Genomic DNA, 27,954 nt, shown 5'->3' with positions numbered 1-27,954 from the left:
TAAATGCTGGCTAGCTTTTATCAACAAGAAATTATTCCATGATGACCTCACAGTGTAAGTCACATTAAATTGCAAAAAAAAATTTCCTTTAATATTGCAATGAGAGAAAGACATATGGCAACAAATATATACTGTATATTATATAAAATAACTTGGAAAAAATTCAAATGAAATTTAATAAAATATGTATTAGCCACCTACTGTACATTTTTTTAATGTGAAATACCTATAATCTTGAAATGATACAATATTAATTTTCATTCTGTAATTGAATACAAAACTGATAACAGGATATTTGGAATAACATCACTTACATCAACATCATATAATAAACAAATTTACTAGTCACCACACATTTAATTCAGTGTAGTACACAGTATACTAATTCTTAAGACCATATCTAGTATAGTCTTATGTTAGTACAAAATAAAAATTTGTAAAGCTATTACCTTACGATTAACACATAATGCATCCATATTGTCGGAGATTCTTAGATTAAACCCCAATACAAGGTATGAATATGAGAGATCCTGAAAATATGCATAATTCAGCAATACACACTGTTGTTGAGAAATGAAGCAAATCAAAGGCAAATTCTAGTTACAACAGATATGAAGGCAGACGGTGAGGAACCAACAACACAGTGGCTTGATGAGCAGTCTCAGCCCTGAACATGAGTTCTCTGCAGTATATGGATAAGAGGCTTATCACATGCTTGATTATTGTGCAGGAAGTCCTCTAGAACCTGAAGAACAACAACTCATTAACATTTAGACATACTGTAATATGCCAGAAAGTGAAAAACTAATCCCTTATCATCACCATGATACATATATAATTAATCCCTTAACTGTCCAAATGTAGATCTACGTTCTCTACCCCAGCGCTCCGAATATTTTGAAAAATAAAAAAACTTTTTTTTTTTTCTGAATGAAGAGGACATTTTTTTACATAAAGTAATGCAAAAAAAAAAAATTCTAGAGTCAGTACTTACAGAGATATAAGGTTGCAAAGTCAGCACTTGTCACTCATCTGACGACAACATGAAGTGCTGCCACTTGCAGATGTGCTGCCGATATATCTTTTTATCTAATTTTTTTTTAATTTGTATAATTTTTATGTTCTGATAATGACAATCTGTAGTGGTCCTTGTGATTTCATAGTTATTCTTTGTTCTAACACTAATATTAGGTACTGAAATGTGCTCAAATAATCACAAACACAGTGACAGGTGAACATTTTTACCTACCTTTGTCACATACTATTGTCTAGAAATATATGCAGTGGTCCCTCAATAATCGTCCGGCCTGAAAGCTGTCCATTTCAGAAATACAGTGGTCCCTCGCTTTTCGTAGTTCTCGGCAATCGTAAATTTCGCCAATCATAGGGGTATTTTCATATAAACATGGACTCGCTTTTCATGGGTTGACTCGCGAATAGTAGTTCGTCCGGGACGCGTACGCACGGTGTGAGCCGGGACGGCCTCCCTACACAGCCAGTCTGGCATTGTTTACCAGTGAGTGAAGGTCCCCTCAAGTGCTCCTACGAAATATTTCATAATATTCCACTCATTTTAGTGCTTCCAATTACTAAATAAGCTACCATGGCTCCAAAGAAATCTCCTAGTGCCAAGCCTGTGGTAAAGAAGGTGAGAAATATGTACAGTGACAAAGTCTTGGGCCATTTTCGGGAAGTGTTAAAGAGACGCCAGAAACAGAGCTCTCTCCACAGTTACTTTGCGAGACAGGACTAGAGTGACTCTCAAGGTGGTCCTAGTGGCATTAAGAAACAGAGAAGAGAAGCAACCCCCAGAGAAGCAATTGGTACCTGAGGTGTTGCTGGAAGGGGATTCCCCTTCCAAATTGTAAACAATCCAATCTCTCTCCTCCTCCAGTCTCCCATACACTAAGAAGAATCTCCAATAAAGGCAAGTGTTATGCTGTTAATGTTTCATTCATCATTTCCCATTGTATTGTTTATGTACTATATGTATATTTCATGGAAAATTATTTTTTTTGTTTTAATACTTCTGGGTGTCAGGAACGGATTAATTGTATTTACATTATTTCTTATGGGGAAAATTGATTCGCAAATCGTAAATTTTGTTTATAGTAACGGCTCCAGGAACGGATTAATTATGAAAAACGAGGGACCACTGTAGTCGCGTTATTTCATCTAAACATTGGTTCGCAAATACAGTGGACCCCCGCATAACGGACGCTTTGCATAGCGGACAATCCGCATAGCGGACGCTTTGATCGCTAAAATTTTGCCCCGCATAGCGCCCAAAAACCCGCTCAGCGGCCTTCGTCCGAGACGCGTCCAATGTGCGGCCTGAGCCACGCTCACATGTTCCGCGGGTGGCATTGTTTACCAGCCAGCCTCCGCGGTAACATCCAAGCATACAATCGGAACATTTTGTATTATTACAGTGTTTTTGGTGATTTTTTTCTGGAAAATAAGTGACCATGGGCCCCAAGAAAGCTTCTAGTGCCAACCCTACAGCAATAAGGGTGAGAATTACTATGGAGATGAAGAAAAAGATCATTGATAAGTATGAAAGTGGAGTGCGTGTCTCCGAGCTGGCCAGGTTGTATAATAAACCCCAATCAACCATCGCTACTATTGGTGGTACAGCTGCTGCTGCTGCTGTATCACCGTCAGCTGCTGCTGCACTGTCAGCTGCTGCTGCTGTACCACCGTCAGCTGCTCCTGCTGCTGTAGTACCGTCTGCTGCTGCTGTAGCATCATCTGCTGCTGCTGTAGCATCGTCTGCTGCTGCTGTAGCATCGTCTGTTGCTGCTGTAGCATCGTCTGTTGCTGCTGTACCACCGTCAGCTGCTGCTGCTGCTGTAGCATCGTCTGCTGCTGCTGCTGCTGTAGCATCGTCTGCTGCTGCTGTAACATCGTCAGTTGCTGCTGTAGCATCGTCTGCTGCTGCTGTAGCATCGTCTGTTGCTGCTGTAGCATCGTCTGCTGCTGCTGCTGCTGTAGCATCGTCTGCTGCTGCTGTAACATCGTCAGCTGCTGCTGCTGCTGCTGTAGCACCGTTGTTGGTGTGGCTTATTGAGAATACCAAGAAACAATTAACCCCAGAGGATTTGCCACCCAGGATAGCCCAAAAAAGTCAGTGTCATCGAAGACTGTCTAACTTATTTCCATTGGGGTCCTTAATCTTGTCTCCCAGGATGCAACCCACACCAGTCGACTAACACCCAGGTGAACAGGGAAAATGCCTGGAACTAGTGCTCATATTGGTGAATTTAGAGCCAGCAAAGGTTGGTTTGAGAGATTTAAGAATCGTAGTGACATACACAGTGTGATAAGGCCTGTTCTGGAAGAAAATACCAAACAGGACCTACAGTACTCAGGAGGAAAAGGCACTCCCAGGACACAGTGTCTCATCAGTCATTGCTGCATCTTCAATAAAGGTAAGTGTCATTTATTCTTCATTTAGTAGAGTAGTACATGCACAATATATATTGTGCATGTACTACTCTACTATTGTGCATGTATCCTTCTCTTTGTGTGTAGGAAAATGTATATTTCATGTGGTAAAATTTTTTTTTTCAAACTTTTGGGTGTCTTGCACGGATTAATTTGATTTCCATTATTTCTTATGGGGAAAATTCATTCACATAGCGAACATTTCGCATAACAGCCAGCCCTCTTGCACGGATTAAGGTCGCTATGCGGGGGTCCACTGTAGTCCGTTAACTCGCTAATCGTCTTTCGTCCTAGACGCGTACTCACGGCTCTGAGCCGCATCGTCCTCCCTTCCCAGTCAGTGTGCCATTGTTTACCAGTGAGCGACGGTCCCCTCATGTGTTCATACAAAATATTTCATAATATTCCATTCATTTTAGTGCTTGCAAGTGCTAAATAAGCTACCATGGCTCCAACGAAAGCTCCTAGTGCCAAGCCTTTGGTAAAGAAGGTGAGAAATACGATTGAATTTAAGAAAAACATCATTGAACAATATAAAAGTGGCGTACGTGTGGGAGAACTGGCCAGGATGTATAACAAATCCCGTACAACCATATCTTCCATCATAGCTAAGAAAAAGGAAATCAAGGAAGCTGTTGTTGCAAAGGGGGTAAATATGCTGACAAAAATGAGATCACCAGTACTCGAAGATGTTGAGAAGTTATTATTGGTGTGGATAAACGAGAAACAATTAGCAGGAGATAGTCTTATGACGTCAATTATTTGTGAAAAGGCTAGGCAGTTGCATGACGATTTGGTAAAGAAACTGCCTGCAACTAGTGATGATTTGAGTGAATTTAAGGCCAGCAAAGGCTGGTTTGAGAGATTTAAGAAGTGTACTGGCATACACAGTGTGATAAAGCATGGTGAGGCTGCCCGTTCGGACCAAAAAGCGGCTGAAAAATATGTACAGGAATTCAAGGAGTACATAGAGGCTGAAGGACTGAAACCTGAAAAAGTGTTCAATTGTGACAAAACAGGCCTCTTTTGGAAGAAAATGCCAAAGAGGACCTACATTACTCAGGAAGAAAAGGCACTGCCAGGACACAAGCCTATGAAAGATAGGCTGATGCTCATGTTCTGTGCTAATGGTAGTAGGGATTTCCTCCTCCAGTCTTCCATACACTAAGAAGAATCGCCAATAAAGGTAAGTGTTATGCTGTTAATGTTTCATTCATCATGTCCCATTGTATTGTTTATGTATTACATCTATATTTCATGTAAAAAATTTTTTTGCTTTAATACTTCTGGGTGTCAGAAACGGATTAATTGTATTTACATTATTTCTTATGGGGAAAATTTATTCGAAAATCGTGTTTCGATAATAGTCCCACTTCCAGGAACGGATTAAGGACGGTAATTGAGGGACCACTGTACATAGTATTTATAGGTCCCGGCAATGTTCTGGATACACAAATACAGTGGACCCCCGGTTAACGATTTTAATCCGTGCAAGAGGGGTAATTGTTATGCGAAATAATCGTTATGTGAATGAATTTTCCCCATAAGAAATAATGGAAATAAAATTAATCCGTGCAAGACACCCAAAAGTATGAAAAAAAAATTTTTTTACCACATGAAATGTTAATTTTAATACACACAAACTGAAAAAGGCATGCACACTTACATGACACTTACTTTTATTGAAGATCTGGTGATGATTGATGGGATGGGAGGAGGGGAGAGTGTCGAACTTATTGTTTAGAAGGGGAATCCCCTTCCATTAGGACTTGAGGTAGCAAGTCCTTTTCCGGGGTTACTTCCCTTCTTCTTTTAATGCCACTAGGACCAGCTTGAGAGTCACTGGACCTCTGTCGCACAACAAATCTGTCCATAGAGCTCTGTACCTCCTGTTCCTTTACGATTTGTCTAAAATGGGCCACAACATTGTCATTGAAATAGTCACCAGCACGGCTTGCAACAGCTGTGTCAGGGTGATTTTCATCCATAAAGGTTTGCAGTTCAACCCACTGTGCACACATTTCCTTAATTTTTGAAGTAGGCACAATGGATTCCACAACTGGCATAGGCTTCTCAGGGTTAGCCCCAAACCCTTCAAAATCTTTCTTAATTTCCATACTAATTCTCACCCTTTTTACTACAGGGTTGGCACTAGAAGCTTTCTTGGGGCCCATGGTCACTTATTTTCCAGAAACAGCACCGAAAACACTGTAATAATACGAAATATTCCGAGTGTATGCTTGGATGTTACCGCGGAGGCTGGCTGGTAAACAATGGCACGGGCGGCACATGTGAGGCTGGCTGAGGGCGCACATTGGACGCGTCTCGGACGAAAATCGGTGAGCGGGTTTTTAATCGGTATGCGCGGCAAAAATTTTGCGATTAAAGTAAGCGGTATGCGGAATAATCGCTATGTGATGCCATCGTTATGCGGGGGTCCACTGTATATAATAATAAAAAGAAGAAAATGCAGCAGCAGCGGCGGCGGCGGTGGGAGCCACTGCGGCTGTGGCAGCGGTGGCTGCTGCTGCTTAATGTAAGAGTGTATCACTTGTCTTATCTCTTCACTCCACTGCTGACAATGATGAGCGTCGTCTTATCTAATCTTATCTCTCCTTATCTAACATTATCTCGCCACTAATGACAGTGGTGACATTTGATGAGTGTCGTCTTATCCTCTCTCTCCGCTAATGACAGTGGTGACACTTGATGAGCCTTCCCTTTATTTGTTTTCACTCTTACGCATAAACATGTCTGTCTATCTATCTGCCTGTCTATCTATCTGTCTGTCTCAAATAGGTGATCATGAACCATCTGATATTATACACAATCACTATATACAAGTACAGCATAGCACTTTGTCTGGAATTTTTTTTTTTAGCAAGTCAGCTGTCTTCCACCGAGGCAGGGTGACCCAAAAAGAAGGAAAATCCCCAAAAAGAAAATACGTACTGTACTTCCATCATCATTCAACACTTTCACCTCGCTCAAACATAATCACTGTTTTTGCAGAGGTGCTCAGAATACAACAGTTTAGAAGCATATACGTAATACAGATACACAACATATCCCTCCAAACTGCCAATATCCCAAACCCCTCCTTCAAGTGCAAGCATTGTACTTCCCATTTCCAGGACTCAAGTCTGGCTATATAAACATAACCGGTTTCCCTGAATCCCTTCACTAAATATTACCCTGCTCACACTCCAACAGCTCGTCAGGTCTCAAATATCATTCGTCTCCATTCACTCCTATCTAACACGCTCACGCACGCTTCCTGAAAGTCCAAGCCCCTTGCCCACAAAACCTCCTTTACCTCCTCCCTCCAACCTTTTCGAGGATGACCCCTACCCCGCCTTCTTTCCCCAACACAGTTATACACTCTCCATGTCATTCTGCTTTGATCCATTCTCTCTAAATGACCAAACCACCTCAACAACCCCTCTTCAGCCCTCTGACTAATACTTTTATTAACTCTACACCTTCTCCTAATTACCACACTCCAAATTTTCTGCATAATATTTACACCACACATTGCCCTTAGACAGGACATTTCCACTGCCTCCAACCGCCTCCTCGCTGCTGCATTCACAACCCAAGCTTCACACCCATATAAGAGTGTTGGTACTACTATACTTTCATACATTCCCTTCTTTGCCTCCATAGATAATGTTTTTTGTCTCCACATATACCTCAACACACCACTCCCTTTTTTTCCTTCATCAATTCTATGATTAACCTCATCCTTCATAAATCCATCTGCTGACATGTCAACTCCCAAATATCTGAAAACATTCACTTCTTCCACACTCCTCCTCCCCAATTTGATATCCAATTTTTCTTTATCTAAATCATTTGATATCCTCATCACCTTACTCTTTTCTATGTTCACTTTCAACTTTCTACCTTTACACACACTCCCAAACTCGTCCACTAACCTTTGCAATTTTTCTTTAGAATCTCCCACAGTATCATCAGCAAAAAAGTAACTGTGTCAATTCCCCTTTTGTATTTGATTCCCCATAATTTAATCCTACCCCTCTCCTGAGCACCTAGCATTTACTTCTTTTACAACCCCATCTATAAATATATTAAACCACCATGGTGACATTACACATCCCTGTCTAAGACCTACTTTTACCGGGAAATGGTCTCCTTAGGTAATTTACACTATGTATAATTGTACAGTGGAACCTTGACTTACAAGTGCCCCAAGATGCGAGTTTTTTGAGATACGAGCAGTCAACGGGTCGATTTATTGCTCTGAGTTACGAGCCAGCATTTGAGTTACGAGCCAGCTTCCCCCCCACTTCCCCTTCAACCCAAAACCTGGACACCTCTCTTGTTTATCTATGATTTCATGCTTTAAATCCATGGAAATCATTCTCTTTTTCTTACCAGTACTGTCCTTTACAATTACTTTCTTAGGACCCTTGGTTAGAAAAATTTGGCCAAGTGACTGTCAAAAATGTAAGCAAATCAGGAGAGGACTGCTCCCACTGTGAGGTAAACAGTGCACTGAGTTGACTTCTTTCTGAAGCTCTCATTGTTATAATAATGTATTATTATTATTAATTTAGAGAACTGAGGCTCTATTGTTACTGTAATAATTATTTTAACTATTATTATTGATAATAATTTAGGGAACTGAAGCCCCTCACCAGCGTCAAGGTTCCTTGACGCTGGTGAGGGGCTTCAGTTCCCTAAATTAGATACAGATAGATACAGACAGACAGACAGAGATAGAGACAGCCAAACACCCAGCCAACTGGCCAACTGCGAACCTCTGTCCATGAAAAGATGGAGAAGCTGCTGCTCGCAGGAGATACTGTATCAGTTATGTTCAGTGATTAAACAAAACAAATTGTATCAGTTATGTTCAATGTGTAAGTACATATACACTTTATATAAACAGTTTATTATTTCTTTACATTCAGTAGTATATTATGATTTATTATGTATTTATATATGATATTTTCAGTGTTTTCCTTAGAAAAATAGTGATCTATTGCAGTTAGCCTCAAAAATACTCTGTTTTTTCTTACAATAAGAGCACAGGAAGATACTCTCAGTATATACACACAGGAAATGGTGGACATATTCGCCACTGCCTCTGCCACTGTATTATGGCCTATTTTATTAATTCTAGAATATATATCATGTTTCTGTGTTAATTATATTGTTTATTATGTCATATTAGATGAATTGTGATAGACAAATAAGCCGTATAGTTGATAATAGTGTCATATTCGAGTATTTTTTTCTTGGCTCTCTCGAGTTCAGGAATGGATGAATGGCTTTTCAATTAATTTAAATGAGGAAAATTAATTTGATATATGAGTAAATCGAGTTACAAGCTAGCTCCTGGAACGGATTAAACTCGTAAGTCAAGGTTCCACTGTATTTACGTATGTGTTCCTGTGAGACAGAGATAGATACAGACAGACAGCTGGAGATAGAGACAGCCAAACACCCAGCCAACTGGCCAGCCAGCTGCCTGCCAGCCAGCCGCCAGCCAGCCAGCCGCCGGCCAGCTAGCCACCAGCCAGCCAGCCGCCGGCCAGCCAGCTGCCGGCTACCCAGCTGGCCAGCCAGCCTGCCGAAATTATAGTTCCAGACTCGTTTCTTTTTACTTAGGGCATAGGTTATAGGATATTCTGGCAAGATGACACTTTCCTCTTAACCCTTTCGCAGTTTCGGCCAGACTAGTACGGTTTACGCTCCAGGGTTTTTGACGTACTAGTACGCATAAATTCTAGCGCCCTCAAATCTAGCAAGAGAAAGCTGGTAGGCCTACATATAAAAGAATGGGTCTATGTGGTCAGTGTGCGCAGTATAAAAAAATCCTGCAGCACACAGTGAGTAATGAGAAAAAAAAAACTTCGACCGTGTTTTATATTTAAAACAGCGACTTTGCACTGTATTTTCATATGGTATTTATTGTTGTATTCTAGTTTTCCTGGTCTCATTGTATAGAATGGAACACATATTACAGAAACTGAGATGATTTTGACTGGTTTTACAATGAAAAGTACCTTGAAATTGAGCTCAAAATAACAGAAATGTTCAATTTTAACCAAAGTTCAAAAGTAAACAAATCATGCTAAGTGTCCAATACACGTCAACTGGTGAGTCTAATGTTCTTTCACAAGTGCGCCGATATTATTTATACCATTTCTACACTAATGCAGTAGTCTGCATAACAGTAAATCATGTTTTTTTTGTGAGAATAAAAAATCAAAGTGGAAAGCAAAAGAAATGTAAGAGGGGTCTGGGGACGTGACTAATGAACAGAGGAAATGTTATTTTAGTGCCAGGAATGTCTTTCTTGTTTATTCTGGACCCTATTTGGACATTGGCATCTGAAATTTGTGTGAAATTGGCAAAATTGCTAAATTCTGACCACTTTATTGGATAGTTGAAATTGGTAAATGGGTGGTTTCTTGTACTCATTCGTTGGAAAAAAAAACAGAGTTCTAGCGAAATAGTTATGATTTTTGTCGACTAGTATACTGGAATTGGCCGAAAATAGGGCTCAAAGTGGGCAAAATTGTCAATGCGTGAACATCCTTGAGACCGCTAACTTCGCAAGAGCATAATTCCCTAAGTTTTCCATCAAATTTCATACTTTTGGTGTCATTATGATTGGGAAAAGATTCTCTATCTTTTCGTAAGATTTTTTTTTTTTTGTTTTAATTTTGGCCACCCTGAGAACAAGTCTCTGAGAGGGCCTGGCGACCCCCAAAGGTTTAATTAAAAGGGGAGTGTTAATAGGACATGACATCAGTGAATCCTTGGTGTTTGCCACACAGTTTGCTCCCACAAGGTACTAAATGGTCACAGATTTTTTTAATACACTGCACACCAAGGGTTAAGATCCATTCTATGCTGACCAGGCATCTTAGGCCAATCGTGCCAAATTTGGAGGCAGGAAAAATTAAACATAGATCTACGTTTGGAGCATAGATCTATGTTTGGACAGTTAACCCTCTGACTGTTTACGTCGTATATACACGTCTTACGCGCCACTGTTTCTGACATATTCAAACGCGTAAATTCTAGCGGCTTCAAATCAAGCGGGAGAAAGCTGGTAGACCTACATGAGAGAGAATGGGTCTGAGTGGTGGGTGTGCACCCTGTGAAAAAAATCTGGGACTCAGTGGTGCATTGTGGGAACACCATCTTGGTAGTCCATTTTCACAATGCCTAGCAGTAAGAAGTACCTCACTCCTCAGCAGATTGGAGGTCTTTTGTTCACAAGTGATAGCTCTAACAGCGATGAAAGTGTCAGTGAAAGTGAATTCCATGGTTTTCAAGTGGGTGTGACTGAAAAAAGTGCCCAGGATAACGTAATTAGTGATGAAAACACAGATGACCCATGACCTTCCACCTCTGGTGCTGGGCTGGCTCGTTCACGTTCACATTCATGTTCACCTGTACCAGGACAAAAGAGGAAACTATTTGCCTGTGTACAAGACTCAAATGTGAGCAGTGAAAGTGATAGTGATAGTGATTTCAAAGTTACTGAAAGCAGTTTTAGTTGTGACAGTGAGGGTGAATATTCCTCAGTGAAGCAGCAGTATATATGACGTAGCATGCGGTCTGGTAGTGTTTCATATGCTGTTCCAAGGGGAAGGAGTAAATCTCGGAGCACATCCCGTGGCCCTACACCACGACCTGATAGTGAAGATGACGATATTGTTACGATGGGTATGAATGATGTGAGTGAGGCAGCAGGTGGTGGTAGTGATAGTGATGGTGGCATGAGTCATGTGGCACTGGCAGCGGGCCACGCTACTACCCACGCTGCTGACTCTGCACAACCAGCCTCACCCAACCCCACACTCCCACAACCTGCACAACCACATTTCAATATCCAGAACCCACCAGCAGACTGCATCTGGGATTGGCAGCAAGGTGATGAGTTTGTTCCCAGTCCCCATGACTTTGATGAAACACAAAGTGGAATACGGCCATTGTGTACACTTGGGAACAATGCTACTGAACTGGAATGCTTTCAGTTATTCTTCGATGAACCCCTGATGAACATTATTGTCAGGGAAACCAACACATACTATGAGTACACCATGGCAAATACAGTTCTCTCACCAAGATCACGGCTACACCAGTGGAAGGACACAACTGTGGCAGAGATGTACCTGTTTTTTGCCACAATAATGCTTATGCCACATGTGTATAAGCACACTGTCACCACATACTGGGCAACAGAACGCCTGATTTCAACCCCAGGTTTTAGTGACATTATGGGTGTGAATCGTTTCTTGATACTGTTAAGTATGTTACACTTTTCAGACAAAACAAGGCCTGACAAAAGCGACAGGTTATATAAGATCAGAAATGTGTTTTTGTACCTGAAACAAAAGTGTTGCATGTATTTTTATCCCTTCAGGAAGCTTGTTATTGACGAGTCTTTGATTTTATTCAAAGGAAGACTCTCATTCAAGCAATACATACCAAGGAAGAGGAAACGCTTTGGTATAAAGTTATTTGTACTGTGTGATTGCAAAAGTGGTCTCATTTTGGATATCATTGTGTACACTGGCAGTAATACATTGAGAGATACCAGGAAGTTATTGGGTATCTCTGGTGATGTGGTTCAAACAATGATGGAACCATATCTTGGTAAGGGGCATATATTATTTACTGATAACTGGTACACAAGCCCCATACTCAGTGATTTCTTGTGAGTGAACCTGACCGACGCTGCCAATGACATCACGGCATTTCGGTGGCATGACAAACGTGATGTCACATTGTTGACATCAGTTCACCGAAACGAAATGGCACACACTGGCAGGCACAACAGAGAGACCAATGGACCCATTCTAAAACCTGCAGCTGTCATGGACTACAACCTCAATATGCGCTTAGTGGACAAATGTGACATGCAGATTGGGTTTGCTGATTGTGTATGCAAGAGTTATAAGTGGTATATAAAACTTTTTTTCCATCTTGTTGATATTTCCATGCTAAATGCTTATAACATATACAAGTTGAGGACCAACAACAAACCAAAATATGGTGAATTTTGTTTGTCAGTCATCAGACAAATAATCCCCAAGTACCAAGGAGCAACACCTGCAATAGACCAGCGCTCACGAAATTACCAACACACGCCATCTCGTTTGAGGCCTGGTGATCACTACCCCATACAACTGCCTCCTACTGCCCTCAAGAAAAATGCTCAGAAGAGGTGTTTTGTATGTGGACATACCACAAAACGCACACAAACATGCAGAGACACTCGTTTTATGTGTGAGGAGTGTCAAGTGCCACTCTGCATATACCCATGTTTCAAAGAGTTCCACAAGCTACAGCAGTTCTAGGAAAGTGTTCAGTGACTGTACATACGTATATACATTATGGAACAATAGTAATAAACAATGTTTTGTATTGTTTGTTTGTGTAAAAAAGTTTTATACACAAACTAATAGTGATAATGTTTGTTCAGTTATTGTGTTGTAAACAATGAGTGTATATTTGAACAATGCACCTTACTGTAGTCTCACAGGCCACATAAGTTACTTAGAAAAGAAAAATATTGGAAAATACAAGAAGCCTTCGAATTGGAGTAAATAAAAGAATACCGGGTGGGCGGCATTCGCCGCTGTTGCCATACACTGCTCATTTTCTGCCAACTTTGCGCCTCTGTATCTCGGTAAGTACTGATGGCAAACAAATTTTTTTAGGCTTAAAACACTCGGTAAAATAATCCGAACATTTTGGTAAGAAAAAACATTTTTTTTTTTTCGAATATTTTGCGACATAGAATGACAGTTTCAGAAAGGGGCCTGCGACAGTCAAAGGGTTAAGGGGTGAACATTTATAATTTTTTTTTTTTAACAAACTGGCCATATCCCACCAAGGCAGGGTGACCTAAAAAGAAAAACAAAAGTTTTTCTTTTTAAATTTAGTAATTTATACAGAATGGGTTACTAGCTTCTTGCTCCCAATAGTTATAATTATAACCATAATTTTTAAAGGGGTGGACTGGTAAGCCAGCGGAAAACCTTGGTCAGATGACCGATGACTGTTTCCTGATGAGCCTTACCTAACCTAACCTATGATACTTAAATGCTACTGAAAAATAATCGAGCAGGATTTCTATAAGACATAATAAAATTATTTTTTTTTTTTTTCAACAAGTCGGCCGTCTCCCACCGAGGCAGGGTGACCCAAAAAAGAAAGAAAATCCCCAAAAAGAAAATACTTTCATCATCATTCAACACTTTCACCACACTCACACATAATCACTGTTTTTGCAGAGGTGCTCAGAATACAACAGTTTAGAAGCATATACATATAAAGATACACAACATATCCTTCCAAACTGCCAATATTATTATTTTATTATATTGTATTAAATCCTGAATAAAATCAAAATTTATTTTCAAGGGTATGTAATGCATTTTGGCCAGACTTAATACTGTATTTCATATAACAGTTAAGGGTGGATTATAAAAATGCTCAATATAACATAAGTACAATGATTATTCTAAGTAATAAAATCTGATTACATACAGTAAAGCAATTTTGCATTATAATTTTGTGAACAAATTTTGAATTATGAATTCTATTTTGAAAAGTAAATTTTTCATGGGAAAAGTTAAGCTGAAGCAAAAGTAATGGTGAGTGTTAACCAGGTAAAATATCATATTCTCAAGAATTACCTGGAAGCTCATCTCCTGTTGGAGAATAATCATATTATCATGATTATGAAGGCAGCAGGCTAGGAGAGTAGGGAAGAGCACGCTAGTAAGGCTAGGCTCACTGAAGTACTTCCAGGGAAGATTGCACAGCTGCTGTAGTACGCTTGGCACTTCACCACTCTGTATCACCATCTGTAAACCAGTCATTAAGATAACACTGAAAAGGGCTAAGAAGTAAAACAAAACTCACAAATTTTGTGTCTCTGAAGCGACACCAATCACAAATACAGTAAGGATATTTAACCCTTAAACTGTCCAAACGTAGATCTACGTTTGCACGTGTAGCGCTCCGAATGTAGATCTACATTTTTTTTACATAAGAAGCAATGCAAAATCGAACATAGATCTATGTTCGGAGTGCTATGCGCAGGAATGTAGATCTACGTTTGGACAGTTTAAAGGATAAGAGTGAATTTCTATAATCATTAATAAAAATCAGGAACAATAGATTCCAGCACTGATCCTTGTGGAACTCCACTAGATGCTTATATACAGAAAATAGAATAGAAAATAGATAGAACACAGATAGAGCACAAAGAGTAGTAGTAAACAGGGTAAAGTCTGAGGCAGCTACGGTGAAAAGCTGTTCCACAAGGCACAGTACAGTGGAACCTCAAAAATCGAACTTACTCCGTTCCAGGAGCTAGTTCTAAATTCGAAAAGTCTGAAATTCAAAGCAATATTTCCCATAAGAAATAATGGAAATACAATTAATCCGTTCAAGAAACCCAAAAATATTCACACAAAAAATACATTTTATAGAGATAAATTACAGTTTTACATACAACAAATACTATAGTTTTTAATTATGTATAGTAATACATATAAAATAACATTTTTACTTACCTTTATTGAAGATTGGTGATGGCATCTGGAAGATAGGGAGGAGGAGAGAGGGAGTTGGGGTTAGTGTTTGGAAGGAGAATCCCCCTCCATGAGGACTTCAGGTAAAGCCCTCTCTGGGGTTACTTCCCTTCTCTGTCTTTTAATGCCACTAGGACCAGCTTGAGAGTCACTGGACCCCTGTCTCACAAAATAACTGTCCACAGTCCTCTGTTTCTGGCACCTCTTTAACATTTCCCTAAAATGGGACATGGTTCTGTCACTGAACTTGTTGCAAAGATGGCTTGTTTCAGCTTGCTCAGGGTGGTACTTCTGCACAAACATTTGGACATCATTCCACTTGGCACAAATCTCCTTAATCTTTGAAGAAGGCACCTCATCCACTTCCTCTTCCTCCTCCTCTGAAGCAAGTTCCTCAGCTGTGGTCTGATACTACTCCAGATGAAGCTCTTGCAGCTCTTCAGTGGTTAGCTCTCCCATGTGGTCCTCCACCAACTCTTCCACATCCTCACCACTCACCTCCAGCCCCAGGGTGTTCCCCAATGCCTTATGATTAGCTTTCCACAAGACACATAACTTGTTCTTAGGTAAGACACATATGCAACAGTTAGGTATCTTTATTTCGAAACGTTTCGCCTACACAGTAGGCTTCTTCAGTTGAGTACAGAAAAGTTGATAGAAGCAGAAGATACTTGAAGACGATGTAATCAGTCCATCACCCTTAAAGTTTTGAGGTGGTCAGTCCCTCAGTCTGGAGAAGAGCATTGTTCCATAGTATGAAACAATATGGAGATGAAGTGACAGGATGGAGCCTGGATTTGAGAGGGACCTGACCTCCCAACATCTGAGTTCTTACCTCTTCTAGTGACCTACGTCTCACCTCCTGGCGCTATATAAGGCTCCATCCTGTCACTTCATCTCCATATTGTTTCATACTATGGAACAATGCTCTTCTCCAGACTGAGGGACTGACCACCTCAAAACTTTAAGGGTGATGGACTGATTACATCGTCTTCAAGTATCTTCTGCTTCTATCAACTTTTCTGTACTCGACTGAAGAAGCCTACTGTGTAGGCAAAACGTTTCGAAATAAAGATACCTAACTGTTGCATATGTGTCTTACCTAACAACCTGTCAGTATTTTATACCATTTTAATGTTCAACTTGTTCTTAAACACTCTGGGATTTTCTGAATGATACACAAGTAAAGGCTTCACTTTAAAATCACCACTAGCATTAGCACAGAACAAAAGAGTAAGCCTGTCTTTCATAGGCTTGTGTCCTGGCAGTGCCTTTTCCTCCTGTGTGATGAAGGTCCTTTTAGGCATTTTCTTCCAAAACAAGCCTGTTTTGTCACAATTAAACACTTGTTCAGGTTTCAATTCTTCACTGTCTATGTACCCCTTAAACTCCTGTACAAACTTCTCAGCCGCTCGTTTGTCTGAACTGGCTAGCTCACCATGTCTTACAACATTGTGTATGCCACTATGCTTCTTAAATCTGTCAAACCAGCCTCTGCTGGCCTTAAATTCACTATCAGCACTGGTTCCAGGAGTTTTCTGTACCAGATCAGCATGCAACTTCCTTGCCTTTTCGCAAATAATCGTCTCTGAAACACTATCACCTGCAATCTCTTTATCCTTGATCCACACCAGCAACAACTTCTCAACCTCTTCAACTATTTGTGGTCTCTTTTTGGTTAACATATTAACACCTTTTGCAACATCAGCTTCCTTGATTTGTTCTTTCTTTGACAGGACAGAACCGATGGTCGACTTGTTTTTCCCATACATCCTGGCAAGCTCAACAAGTCTCACACCACTCTCATACTTCTGTATTATTTCCTTCTTCACATCTATGGTGTTTCTCACTTTCTTTACCACAGGGGTACCGCTAGCAAGTTTCTTTGGGCCCATGGCAGCTTATTTCACAGTCCCACAAGCACTAAACACAACGAAATAATCGTAAAATGCGTGAATGAGAGCGCAGGTTAGTGTTCATTCAAGCATAAACAAAGCTAGACTGCTCATGGCGCCTGCGCGGGGACACGGACAGAGCGGGCCGGCAGACAGGTCCCGTACCCGGCGGTCCGAAAATAGGGGCTCATTCGATAATAGGGACACAGTTTGTCCGAAAAAATGGTCCTATTTTCGAAACGTTTGATATGTGATACGTTCGATTTTTGAGGTTCCACTGTACTCACTCCCATCTTGTTCCTCATTCTCATATCTGACATAGACAGGGATGTAAGCCACAGCACCATGTCTTAATTTGCAGATGACACCTGAATTTACATGACAGTGTGCTCCATTGAAAATACTGCAAGACTCCAGGCAGACATCAACCAAATCTTTAAATGGGCTGCAGAACACAACATGAAATTCAATGATGAGAGATTTCAATTACTCAGATATGGAAAATGCGAGGAAATTAAAACTATATCGGATTATAAAACAAATTCCAACCACAAAATAGAGCGAGAAACTAATGTAAAAGACGTGGGAGTGATCATGTCGGAGGATCTCACCTTCAAGGACCATAACAGTGTATCAATCACATCTGTTAGAAAAATGACAGGATGGATAATGAGAACCTTCAGAACTAGTGATGCCAAGCCCATGATGACACTCTTCAGGATACTTGTTCTATCTAGGCTGGAATATTGCTGCACACTAACAGCACCTTTCAGGGCAGGTGAAATTGCTGACCTAGAAAATGTACAGAGAACCTTCACAGCACACATAACTGCAATAATCCTAGAGGGGTTAGTACCAAACTTGCACATGAAAATCACTCCCTATGAAAGAAAAAGACTCGGCAGATGATGCAACATCCCCACAATGAAAAGTAGGGGTGCTACTAGCACGATGAGAGACAACACAATAAGTTTCAGGGATCCAAGACTGTTCAACTGCCTTCCAGCATACATAAGGGAGATGACCAATAGACCCCTGGCTGTCTTCAAGAAGGCACTGGGCAGGCACCTAAAGTCAGTACCTGACCAGCCGGGCTTTGGTTCATACATCAGGTTGCGTGCAGCCAACAGTAACAGCCTGGTTGATCAGGCCCTGATCCACCATGAGGCCTGGTCACAGACCGGGCTGCAGGGGCATTGACCCCCAAAACCCTCTCCATGTATACCCCAGGTATAGTGACTATCTTCTACTATGACTTTTGATGCTTCTTTTACAGGTCACCATGCCTCACTGGGCGACAGCTGATGTCTTTAAAAAATATACTGTTCCAGTATGTCTTTATCCATGCTAAGATCACTCCCTTGACCCTCTATCATCTCAACCTTTCTCACTTATGCATTTGTCTAATCTATTTTAAAAGCCAGGCAGATCCTGTGCAGATAAAGGCAGACATGCACAGACATTAAGACATTTATTGAGGAAATGTTTTGACACATGTGGCTTCCTCAATAAATGTCACAAACTACAAAGATTAAGACATGTACACAACTTGGGACATTGAATAAGGAAGCCACTTGTTTCAAAATGCTTCCTTAATGACTTATCATTATTTCTTGTTTTGAAAGTTCTAATTATCCACTCCATCACTTTTCGGGCTTTCACACTTGCCTTGTGTTTCTTAACCTTTTCACTGTCATGATCCATGAAATTAAAAGTCCTGTCAGTTTCACAATTTAAAAAAAAAAACTTTTAAAATGGTTGAAACCCTTTCTAAAGGCAATAAAAAAATGTAAAATTTGATACAAAACTTAGAGAAATAGACAGGTGCATAATTGGATGTTGAGAGCATTTCATATATTTGTAATTCTGCCCACTTTGAGGCAAATTTTGGACCAATTCAACTGCTCAAAGTGATCCGGTATCTGGCTATTTCACTTCTATGCCTTTGATTCCACTGACTGAGTGCAAGAAACTATCCTATAAAGCACCCAGAAAAGTCAACAAATAATAAGTGCCATATCAATCAGGCTATGATGTCTATGTGGGTCAGTGGGGCCATCAGCAGCAACAGCCTGGTTGCCCAGATAAGAACCAGACAAGCCTGGCCCAGGGCTGAGCTGTGGGAGTAGGAAAACTCTCGAAACCCATCAATGGAACATTAAAAGAGATGACTTTCATGCTTGTCACCATCATAAATATGAAAGCCCCATTTAATTACCTAACTGTGCCAAACATATAGGAACATTCCACACTTATGCTAAACATATGCAAAAGATGAGTGCATTTGAAGAACATAAAATGCCATAGAAAACTGTGTCTGGAATACGTGGCAAGAGCTGCTGACTCTGGCTTTGGCTCCTATGTTAAGGTTACAGATTTCTATATTTAACTCTTCATTACATATATGATTTGTATACATAACTTATTTTGTGTGATCTATGTACAAGACACCAATAATGTCATGTTTAGAAAGAGAAAGTGCCACTGCATACTTTGGCTGAATCAAAGCCAGAATCAGCAATGAAAGAAATAGCACATGATGCACAAAATCATAACAACATGACTGTTGTCCAGAGGGCTGAGGAAGGGTTGTTGAGGTGGTTCGGACATGTAGAGAGAATGGAGCGAAACAGAGTGACTTCAAGAGTGTATCAGTCTGTAGTGGAAGGAAGGCGGGGTAGGGGTCGGCCTAGGAAAGGTTGGAGAGAGGGGGTAAAGGAGGTTTTGTGTGCGAGGGGCTTGGACTTCCAGCAGGTATGCATGAGCGTGTTTGATAGGAGTGAATGGAGACAAATGGTTTTTAATACTTGACGTGCTGTTGGAGTGTGAGCAAAGTAACATTTATGAAGGGATTCAGGGAAACCGGCAGGCCGGACTTGAGTCCTGGAGATGGGAAGTACAGTGCCTGCACTCTGAAGGAGGGGTGTTAATGTTGCAGTTTAAAAACTGTAGTGTAAAGCACCCTTCTGGCAAGACAGTGATGGAGTGATGATGGTGAAAGTTTTTCTTTTTCGGGCCACCCTGCCTTGGTGGGAATCGGCCAGTGTGATAATAATAAATAAAAAAAATGACTGTAAACAAATCACACAACAGGTGAGACCTGAACACTTCCTTCGTCTCTCTCAATGAAATAACACAGTTTAGGTAGGTAGTTTTGATATCTGAAGAGTATTTTAACTGTGTAAATCATTCAGCAATCTTGGTAATAAAAATATATAAAACATACACACAAAGAATGAAAAAAATGAGCAAACAATAAAAACTACTAGCATGATTTTTTTAACATGCTGGCCATCTCCTACCGAGGCAGGGCGACCTAAAAACGAAACATCGACACAAATAAATACTATCATACCAAGTTAAAACAACCAGCAACAGTTAAAAATCCTGTTGAATTATTAATATCAAAAAGTTCCCAGAGATCCCTATAGGCACCCCAGTAATTACAAAAAAGAAAAAAAAAAGACCAAAGCTGAAAGGCCTAAGCAATGGGCAAACTGTTAAAATGTATTTCACACCCAGTGGAACATAACAAGCTTACAGGGAAAGGAGGGGTAACAGAAGCACCCACAAGCAGGTGGATATGAGTGAGATCATGCCAAGACAAATCCAATCCAATCATTAAATCTACCCTTTGTAATATTACATATGATTTGTACTACCTAACTATAATAAATCTAATTGTGTATGTACCTAATTAGGTATGTATCTGTACTTCCCATCTGGAGATGGGAAGTACAGTGCCTGCACTCTGAAGGAGGGGTGTTAATGTTGCAGTTTTAAAAACTGTAGTGTAAAGCACCCTTCTGGCAAGACAGTGATGGAGTGAATGATGGTGAAAGTTTTTCTTTTTCGGGCCACCCTGCCTTGGTGGGAATCGGCCGGTGTGATAATAAAAAAAAAAAAAATCTAATTAAGTATGTATGTATCTAATAATGAATGTTCAAATGTACTGCTCCATAACCTATATCAATATAGAGTAAGAATTAGTATTAGTCTGCCCGAAATGCCTAGGCATGATAGTGGCCTTCTTTGTAATTAATATTTTATAACATGTCAACCACACATTGTAAGCTTTACAAAGAAATAAAGATTTTGTTTTTGATGTGTATGCCCAATCCTCAGTCAACAGAGTTTCATCTTAGTGACAATTCCTGTTGAAGGAGGAGGAGGAGGAGGCCCAACCACCTACGTCCTACTGAACCCTGTGTAACTTGCTTCTTGTTTGAGGGCCCACTGGGCCCAACACTTCCCAGGTCCATAGCTATGCACATGGCCAAGTAATTAAAGTGTAGTTATGATAATGTATGATGCTGCACTGAATATTCTCTTCAAATTATTTTTACACACAGGTCTTATTGATCATTCATAAGATGTATAAATATTGGAAAACAGTCAAGCAAGAAAACTTTTGTTTAGTGAACACGTTCTCCTTTATCAAGACTTTTTATTAATCTAACAAAACTAGATACATTAGCAATGTGCTGCTACCCTATTCTATATGAAAATTACAGTGGAAACAAAAACTAGCTAATAATGCAAGAGCAGTAAGAGACTAGGGGATGGGGAGCACTGCTTGTGACCTGGCCAGTTGATTGTGAAAATGTAGAGGGTACTACCCAAGTTTTGCATGTTGCCTAATTTTTTTAATTACACTGTATATTATCAAGGGTGATGTGTGCACTATGGGATTCTGGATGCAAATGTCAATAGAGTTTGTACAAAACTGCACTGTGTCACTGTATAAGAGAGTTTAATGTACTCTACTCTTCTTGTTATATTCTCTTCTACTGTCCTATTCATCCAAGCATGATTGTCACAATCAGTGTAGACCATGTATTGCAATCAAAGCAACTCAGATTTTCTTTCAACTTTCTGGCAAATACTGTTTCACAATTAAATTACCCAATTTTTCCACCTCAATGCTTTTTACCTTCTCTTTTATATTTTGTCATGCACTGCCTGATGTGCATTAATTGCTGCCTTAAAATTCTGGTAATTACAATCAGTATCCACTGGAAGTCATTTATCTAGGTAATAACATGTCAAATGTATCACATAGTAATAAATGTTGCTTATAAGGACTGTATGGTAAAACATTCTGGAAACAATAAAATCCATTTGATATAAAAGGAAATGTTTTCTGTTGAAGGTCAAAAAGTTTTTTTTTTTTTTTTTTTTTCAACAAGTTGGCCGTCTCCCACCGAGGCAGGGTGACCCAAAAAAGAAAGAAAATCCCCAAAAAGAAAATACTTTCATCATCATTCAACACTTTCACCACACTCACACATTATCACTGCTTTTGCAGAGGTGCTCAGAATACAACAGTTTAGAAGCATATACGTATAAAGATACACAACATATCCCTCCAAACTGCCAATATCCCAAACCCCTCGTTTAAAGTGCAGGCATTGTACTTCCCATTTCCAGGACTCAAGTCCGACTATATGAAAATAACCGGTTTCCCTGAATCCCTTCACTAAATATTACCCTGCTCACACTCCAACAGATCGTCAGGTCCCAAGTATCATTCGTCTCCATTCACTCCTATCTAACACGCTCATGCACGCTTGCTGGAAGTCCAAGCCCCTTGCCCACAAAACCTCCTTTACCCCCTCTTTCCAACCCTTTCGAGGACGACCCCTACTCCTCCTTCCTTCCCCTATCGATTTATATGCTTTCCATGTCATTCTACTTTGATCCATTCTCTCTAAATGACCAAACCACCTCAACAACCCCTCTTCTGCCCTCTGACTAATGCTTTTATTAACTCCACACCTTCTCCTAATTTCCACACTCCGAATTTTCTGCATAATATTTACACCACACATTGCCCTTAGACAGGACATCTCCACTGCCTCCAACCGTCTCCTCGCTGCTGCATTTACCACCCAAGCTTCACATCCATATAAGAGTGTTGGTACTACTATACTTTCAAACATTCCCTTCTTTGCCTCCACAGATAACGTTTTTTGACTCCACATATACCTCAACGCACCACTCACCTTTTTTCCCTCATCAATTCTATGATTAACCTCATCCTTCATAAATCCATCCGCCGACACGTCAACTCCCAAGTATCTGAAAACATTCACTTCTTCCATACTCCTCCTCCCCAATTTGATATCCAATTTTTCTTTATCTAAATCATTTGATACCCTCATCACCTTACTCTTTTCTATGTTCACTTTCAACTTTCTACCTTTACACACATTCTCAAACTCATCCACTAGCCTTTGTAATTTTTCTTTAGAATCTCCCATAAGCACAGTATCATCAGCAAAAAGTAACTGTGTCAATTCCCATTTTGAATTTGATTCCTCATAATTTAATCCCACCCCTCTCCCGAACACCCTAGCATTTACTTCTTTTACAACCCCATCTATAAATATATTAAACAACCATGGTGACATTACACATCCCTGTCTAAGACCTACTTTTACCGGGAAGTATTCTCCCTCTCTTCTACACACCCTAACCTGAGCCTCACTATCCTCATAAAAGCTCTTTACAGCATTTAGTAGCTTACCACCTATTCCATATACTTGCAACATCTGCCACATTGCTCCTCTATCCACTCTATCATATGCCTTTTCTAAATCCATAAATGCAATAAAAACTTCCCTACCTTTATCTAAATACTGTTCACATATATGCTTCAATGTAAACACTTGATCTACACATCCCCTACCCACTCTGAAGCCTCCCTGCTCATCCGCAATCCTACATTCTGTCTTACCTCTAATTCTTTCAATTATAACCCTACCGTATACTTTTCCTGGTATACTCAGTAAACTTATTCCTCTATAATTTTTACATTCTCTTTTGTCCCCCTTCCCTTTATATAAAGGGACTATACATGCTCTCCGCCAATCCCTAGGTTAAATAACATTAAATAACATTATCAACCACATCACATTCTATTTGCTAACTTACCTGATTTTCTTTGTTGTTTACTGCAAAGAAGCCAACAAGGGGTATAATGTTATGCAGTATGTCTTCACAAGGCCAATAAGAACAATACCAGAGGAGATAACTGGCAATATGACGGAATTCCAATGAAATGCCTTCACTACCTAGTACACCCTGAAACACAAGGAAATATTTTTTCTGATATGTGAACACATACAGCAATAGTTAAGAATACAAAATATGTAGTTTATGCCATTTTAATCAAGATGTTTTGTCCACCACGTACTGTATTTTTGGGCATACTATAGGGTGCATAAGGAAAGTATCATAATGGTAAATCAGTAATCATATTCAAAGGTTAATTACTCTTACTTTATGCTAAAGCATAGCCAAAGCCTACCCCTGACCCTGACCTTCAGCATATGAAGCACAGGGTGATTTTCTAAGATTTTTTGTGGGAAAAAACGGTGCACCTTATTTACATACTTTTTTTTTTTTTTTTTTTGATGCACCGGCCATCTCCTACGATGACAGGATGACTCAATAAAGGAAAAGCACTTTCCCCATTACTCACTCCATCACTGTCTTGCTGGAGCCATGCTGATAATACAGTCAAGATGTCCTTCAAACTGCAAATACACCCACCCCTCCTTCAGAATGAAGGCATTGTATTTCCCACCTCCAGGACTCAAGTCCAGGTAACCAGTTTTCCTGAATTCCTTCATAAATGTTACCTTGCTCACACTCCAACAGCTCTTCAAGTCATAAAAACAGCACTTCCCTCCACTCACGCCTATCTAACATGCTCAGACAAGCCTGTTGGATGTCCAAGCTCCTTAAATACAAAACCTCCTCCACCCCCTCCCTACCTTGCCTTCCCTCCAATGCAGATTTATACATCCTCCAAGTCATCCTATTTTACTCAATCCTTTGTAAATGGTCAAACCATTTCAACAACCCTTCCTCAGCTTTCTAGATAAAAAAAAATATATATACAGTGGTACCCAAGTTTTGTACAGCTCCCAACTCGAACATTAAGTACGTGTATTTTTGTGGGTCTGAAACGGACTAATCTAATTTACATTATTCCTTATGGGAAAATTTGGAGTGTGAAAATTAGGAGAAGGTGTGAAGTTAATAAAAGTATTAGTCAGAGGGCTGAAGGGGGGTTGTTGAGGTGGTTTGGTCATTTAGAGAGAATGGATCAAAGTAGAATGACATAGAGAGCATATCAATCTGTAAGGTAAGGAAGGCGGGGTAGAGATTGTCCTCAAAAATGTTGGAGGGAGGGGGTAAAGGAGGTTTTGTGGGCGAGAGGCTTGGACTTCCAGCAAGCGTGTGCGAGCGTGTTAAATAGAAGTGAAAGGAGACGAATGTTATTTGGGACCTGTTGAGCTGTTCGAGAGTCAGCAGGGTAATATTTAGTGAAGGGATTCAGGGAAACCGGTTATTTTTATATAGCCGGACTTGAGTCCTGGAAATGGGAAGTACAATGCCTGCACTTTAAAGGAGGGGTTTGGGATATTGGCAGTTTGGAGGGATATGTTGTGTATCTTTATAAGTATATTCTTCTAAACTTTTGTATTCTGAGCACCTCTGCAAAAACAGTGATTATGTGTGAGTGAGGTGAAAGTGTTGAATGATGATGAAAGTATTTTCTTTTTGGGGATTTTCTTTCTTTTTGGGTCACCCTGCCTGGGTGGGAGATGGCCGACTTGTTAAATAAATAAATAAATAAATAAATAAATAAATAAATAAATAAATAAATAAATAAATAAATAAATAAATAAATAAATAAATATATATATATATATATATATATATATATATATATATATATATTAGGTAGATGGCGATAATATTTTGAGGAACTTTTAAATGTTGAGGAAGAAAGGGAGGCGGTAATTTCATGCACTGGCCAGGGAGGTATACCATCTTTTAGGAGTGAAGAAGAGCAGAATGTAAGTGTGGTGGAGGTACGTGAGGCATTACGTAGAATGAAAGGGGGTAAAGCAGCTGGAACTGATGGGATCATGACAGAAATGTTAAAAGCAGGGGAGGATATAGTGTTGGAGTGGTTGGTACTTTTGTTTAATAAATGTATGAAAGAGGGGAAGGTACCTAGGGATTGGCAGAGAGCATGTATAATCCCTTTATATAAAGGGAAAGGGGACAAAAGAGATTGTAAAAATTATAGAGGAATAAGTTTACTGAGTATACCAGGAAAAGTATACGGTAGGGCTATAATTGAAAGAATTAGAGGTAAGACAGAATGTAGGACTGCGGATGAGCAGGGAGGCTTCAGAGTGGGTAGGGGATGTGTAGATCAAGTGTTTACATTGAAGCATATATGTCAACAGTATTTAGATAAAGGTAGGGAAGTTTTCATTGCATTTATGGATTTAGAAAAGGCATATGATAGAGTGGATAGAAGAGCAATGTGGCAGATGTTGCAAGTACATGTATATGGAATAGGTGGTAAGTTACTAAATGCTGAGTTTTTATGAGGATAGTGAGGCTCAGGTTAGGGTGTGTAGAAGAGAGGGAGAATACTTTCCGGTAAAAGTGGGTCTTAGACAGGGATGTGTAATGTCACCATGGTTGTTTAATATATTTATAGATGGGGTTGTAAAAGAAGTAAATGCTAGGGTGTTCGGAAGAGAGGTGGGATTAAATTATGGGGAATCAAATTCAAAATGGGAATTGACACAGTTACTTTTTGCTGATGATACTGTGCTTATGGGAGATTCTAAAGAAAAATTGCAAAGGTTAGTGGATGAGTTTGGGAATGTGTGTAAAGGTAGAAAGTTGAAAGTGAACATAGAAAAGAGTAAGGTGATGAGGGTATCAAATGATTTAGATAAAGAAAAATTGGATATCAAATTGGGGAGGAGGAGTATGGAAGAAGTGAATGTTTTCAGATACTTGGGAGTTGATGTGTCGGCGGATGGATTTATGAAGGATGAGTTTAATCATAGAATTGATGAGGGAAAAAAGGTGAGTGGTGCGTTGAGGTATATGTGGAGTCAAAAAACGCTATCTATGGAGGCAAAGAAGGGAATGTATGAAAGTATAGTGGTACCAACACTCTTATATGGTTGTGAAGCTTGAGTGGTAAATGCAGCAGCGAGGAGACGGTTGGAGGCAGTGGAGATGTCCTGTCTAAGGGCAATGTGTAGTGTAAATAATATGCAGAAAATTCGGAGTGTGGAAATTAGGAGAAGGTGTGGAGTTAATAAAAGCATTAGTCAGAGGGCAGAAGAGGGGTTGTTGAGGTGGTTTGGTCATTTAGAGAGAATGGATCAAAGTAGAATGACAAGGAAAGCATATAAATCTATAGGGGAAGGAAGGAGGGGTAGGGGTCGTCCTCGAAAGGGTTGGAGAGAGGGGGTAAACTAGGTTTTGTGGGCAAGGGGCTTGGACTTCCAGCAAGCGTGCGTGAGCGTGTTAGATAGGAGTGAATGGAGACGAATGATACTTGGGACCTGACGATCTGTTGGAGTGTGAGCAGGGTAATATTTAGTGAAGGGATTTGGGGAAACCGGTTATTTTCATATAGTCGGACTCGAGTCCTGGAAATGGGAAGTACAATGCCTGCACTTTAAAGGAGGGGTTTGGGATATTGGCAGTTTGGAGGGATATGTTGTGTATCTTTATACATATATGCTTCTAAACTGTTGTATTCTGAGCACCTCTGCAAAAACAGTGATAATGTGTGTGTGGTGAAAATGTTGAATGATGATGAAAGTATTTTCTTTTTGGGGATTTTCTTTCTTTTTTTGGGTCACCCTGCCTCGGTGGGAAACGGCTGACTTGTTGAAAAAAAAAATAATAATAATATTTATTTTTTATTATTTTTATTAACCCCTTCAGGGTCCAAGGCCCAAATCTTAAGTGTCCAAGAATTTTCAAAAAAAAAAATTATTTTTTCTTATGAAATGGTAGAGATTCTTTTTGTGAAGGTAATAATACAAAAAGTACGAAATTTGATGGAAAGTTGACGAAATTATGCTCTCTCGAATTTTAATGTGTCAGCGATATTTACGAATCTGCGATTTTGCCAACTTTGACTCCCATTTTAGGCCAATTACATTATTCCAGTCAAC

The 27,954-nt window shown here is 39.9% G+C and overlaps 1 protein-coding gene across 1 annotated transcript in view; it reads right to left on the bottom strand.

Moving 5' to 3' along the window:
- Nucleotides 1–343: 343 nt before the first annotated feature.
- Nucleotides 344–27,954, bottom strand: part of ssp3 (short spindle 3) — a 355,022-nt gene continuing 327,411 nt past the window's right edge. The window contains exons 20-22 of the mRNA XM_070092824.1: nucleotides 23,873–24,022; nucleotides 14,139–14,309; nucleotides 344–745 (exon numbers count right to left, since the gene is read on the bottom strand). Of these exons, the coding sequence (XP_069948925.1) occupies nucleotides 662–745; nucleotides 14,139–14,309; nucleotides 23,873–24,022 (405 nt within the window). The 3' untranslated portion in view covers nucleotides 344–661. The remainder of the gene's footprint in view (nucleotides 746–14,138; nucleotides 14,310–23,872; nucleotides 24,023–27,954) is intronic.

This window comes from Cherax quadricarinatus, chromosome 41 (assembly GCF_038502225.1).
Source record: "Cherax quadricarinatus isolate ZL_2023a chromosome 41, ASM3850222v1, whole genome shotgun sequence".
Lineage (NCBI taxonomy): Eukaryota > Metazoa > Arthropoda > Malacostraca > Decapoda > Parastacidae > Cherax > Cherax quadricarinatus.
The sequence above is the reverse complement of the archived record's forward strand: the minus strand, read 5'-3'. Positions and strand labels throughout refer to the sequence as shown.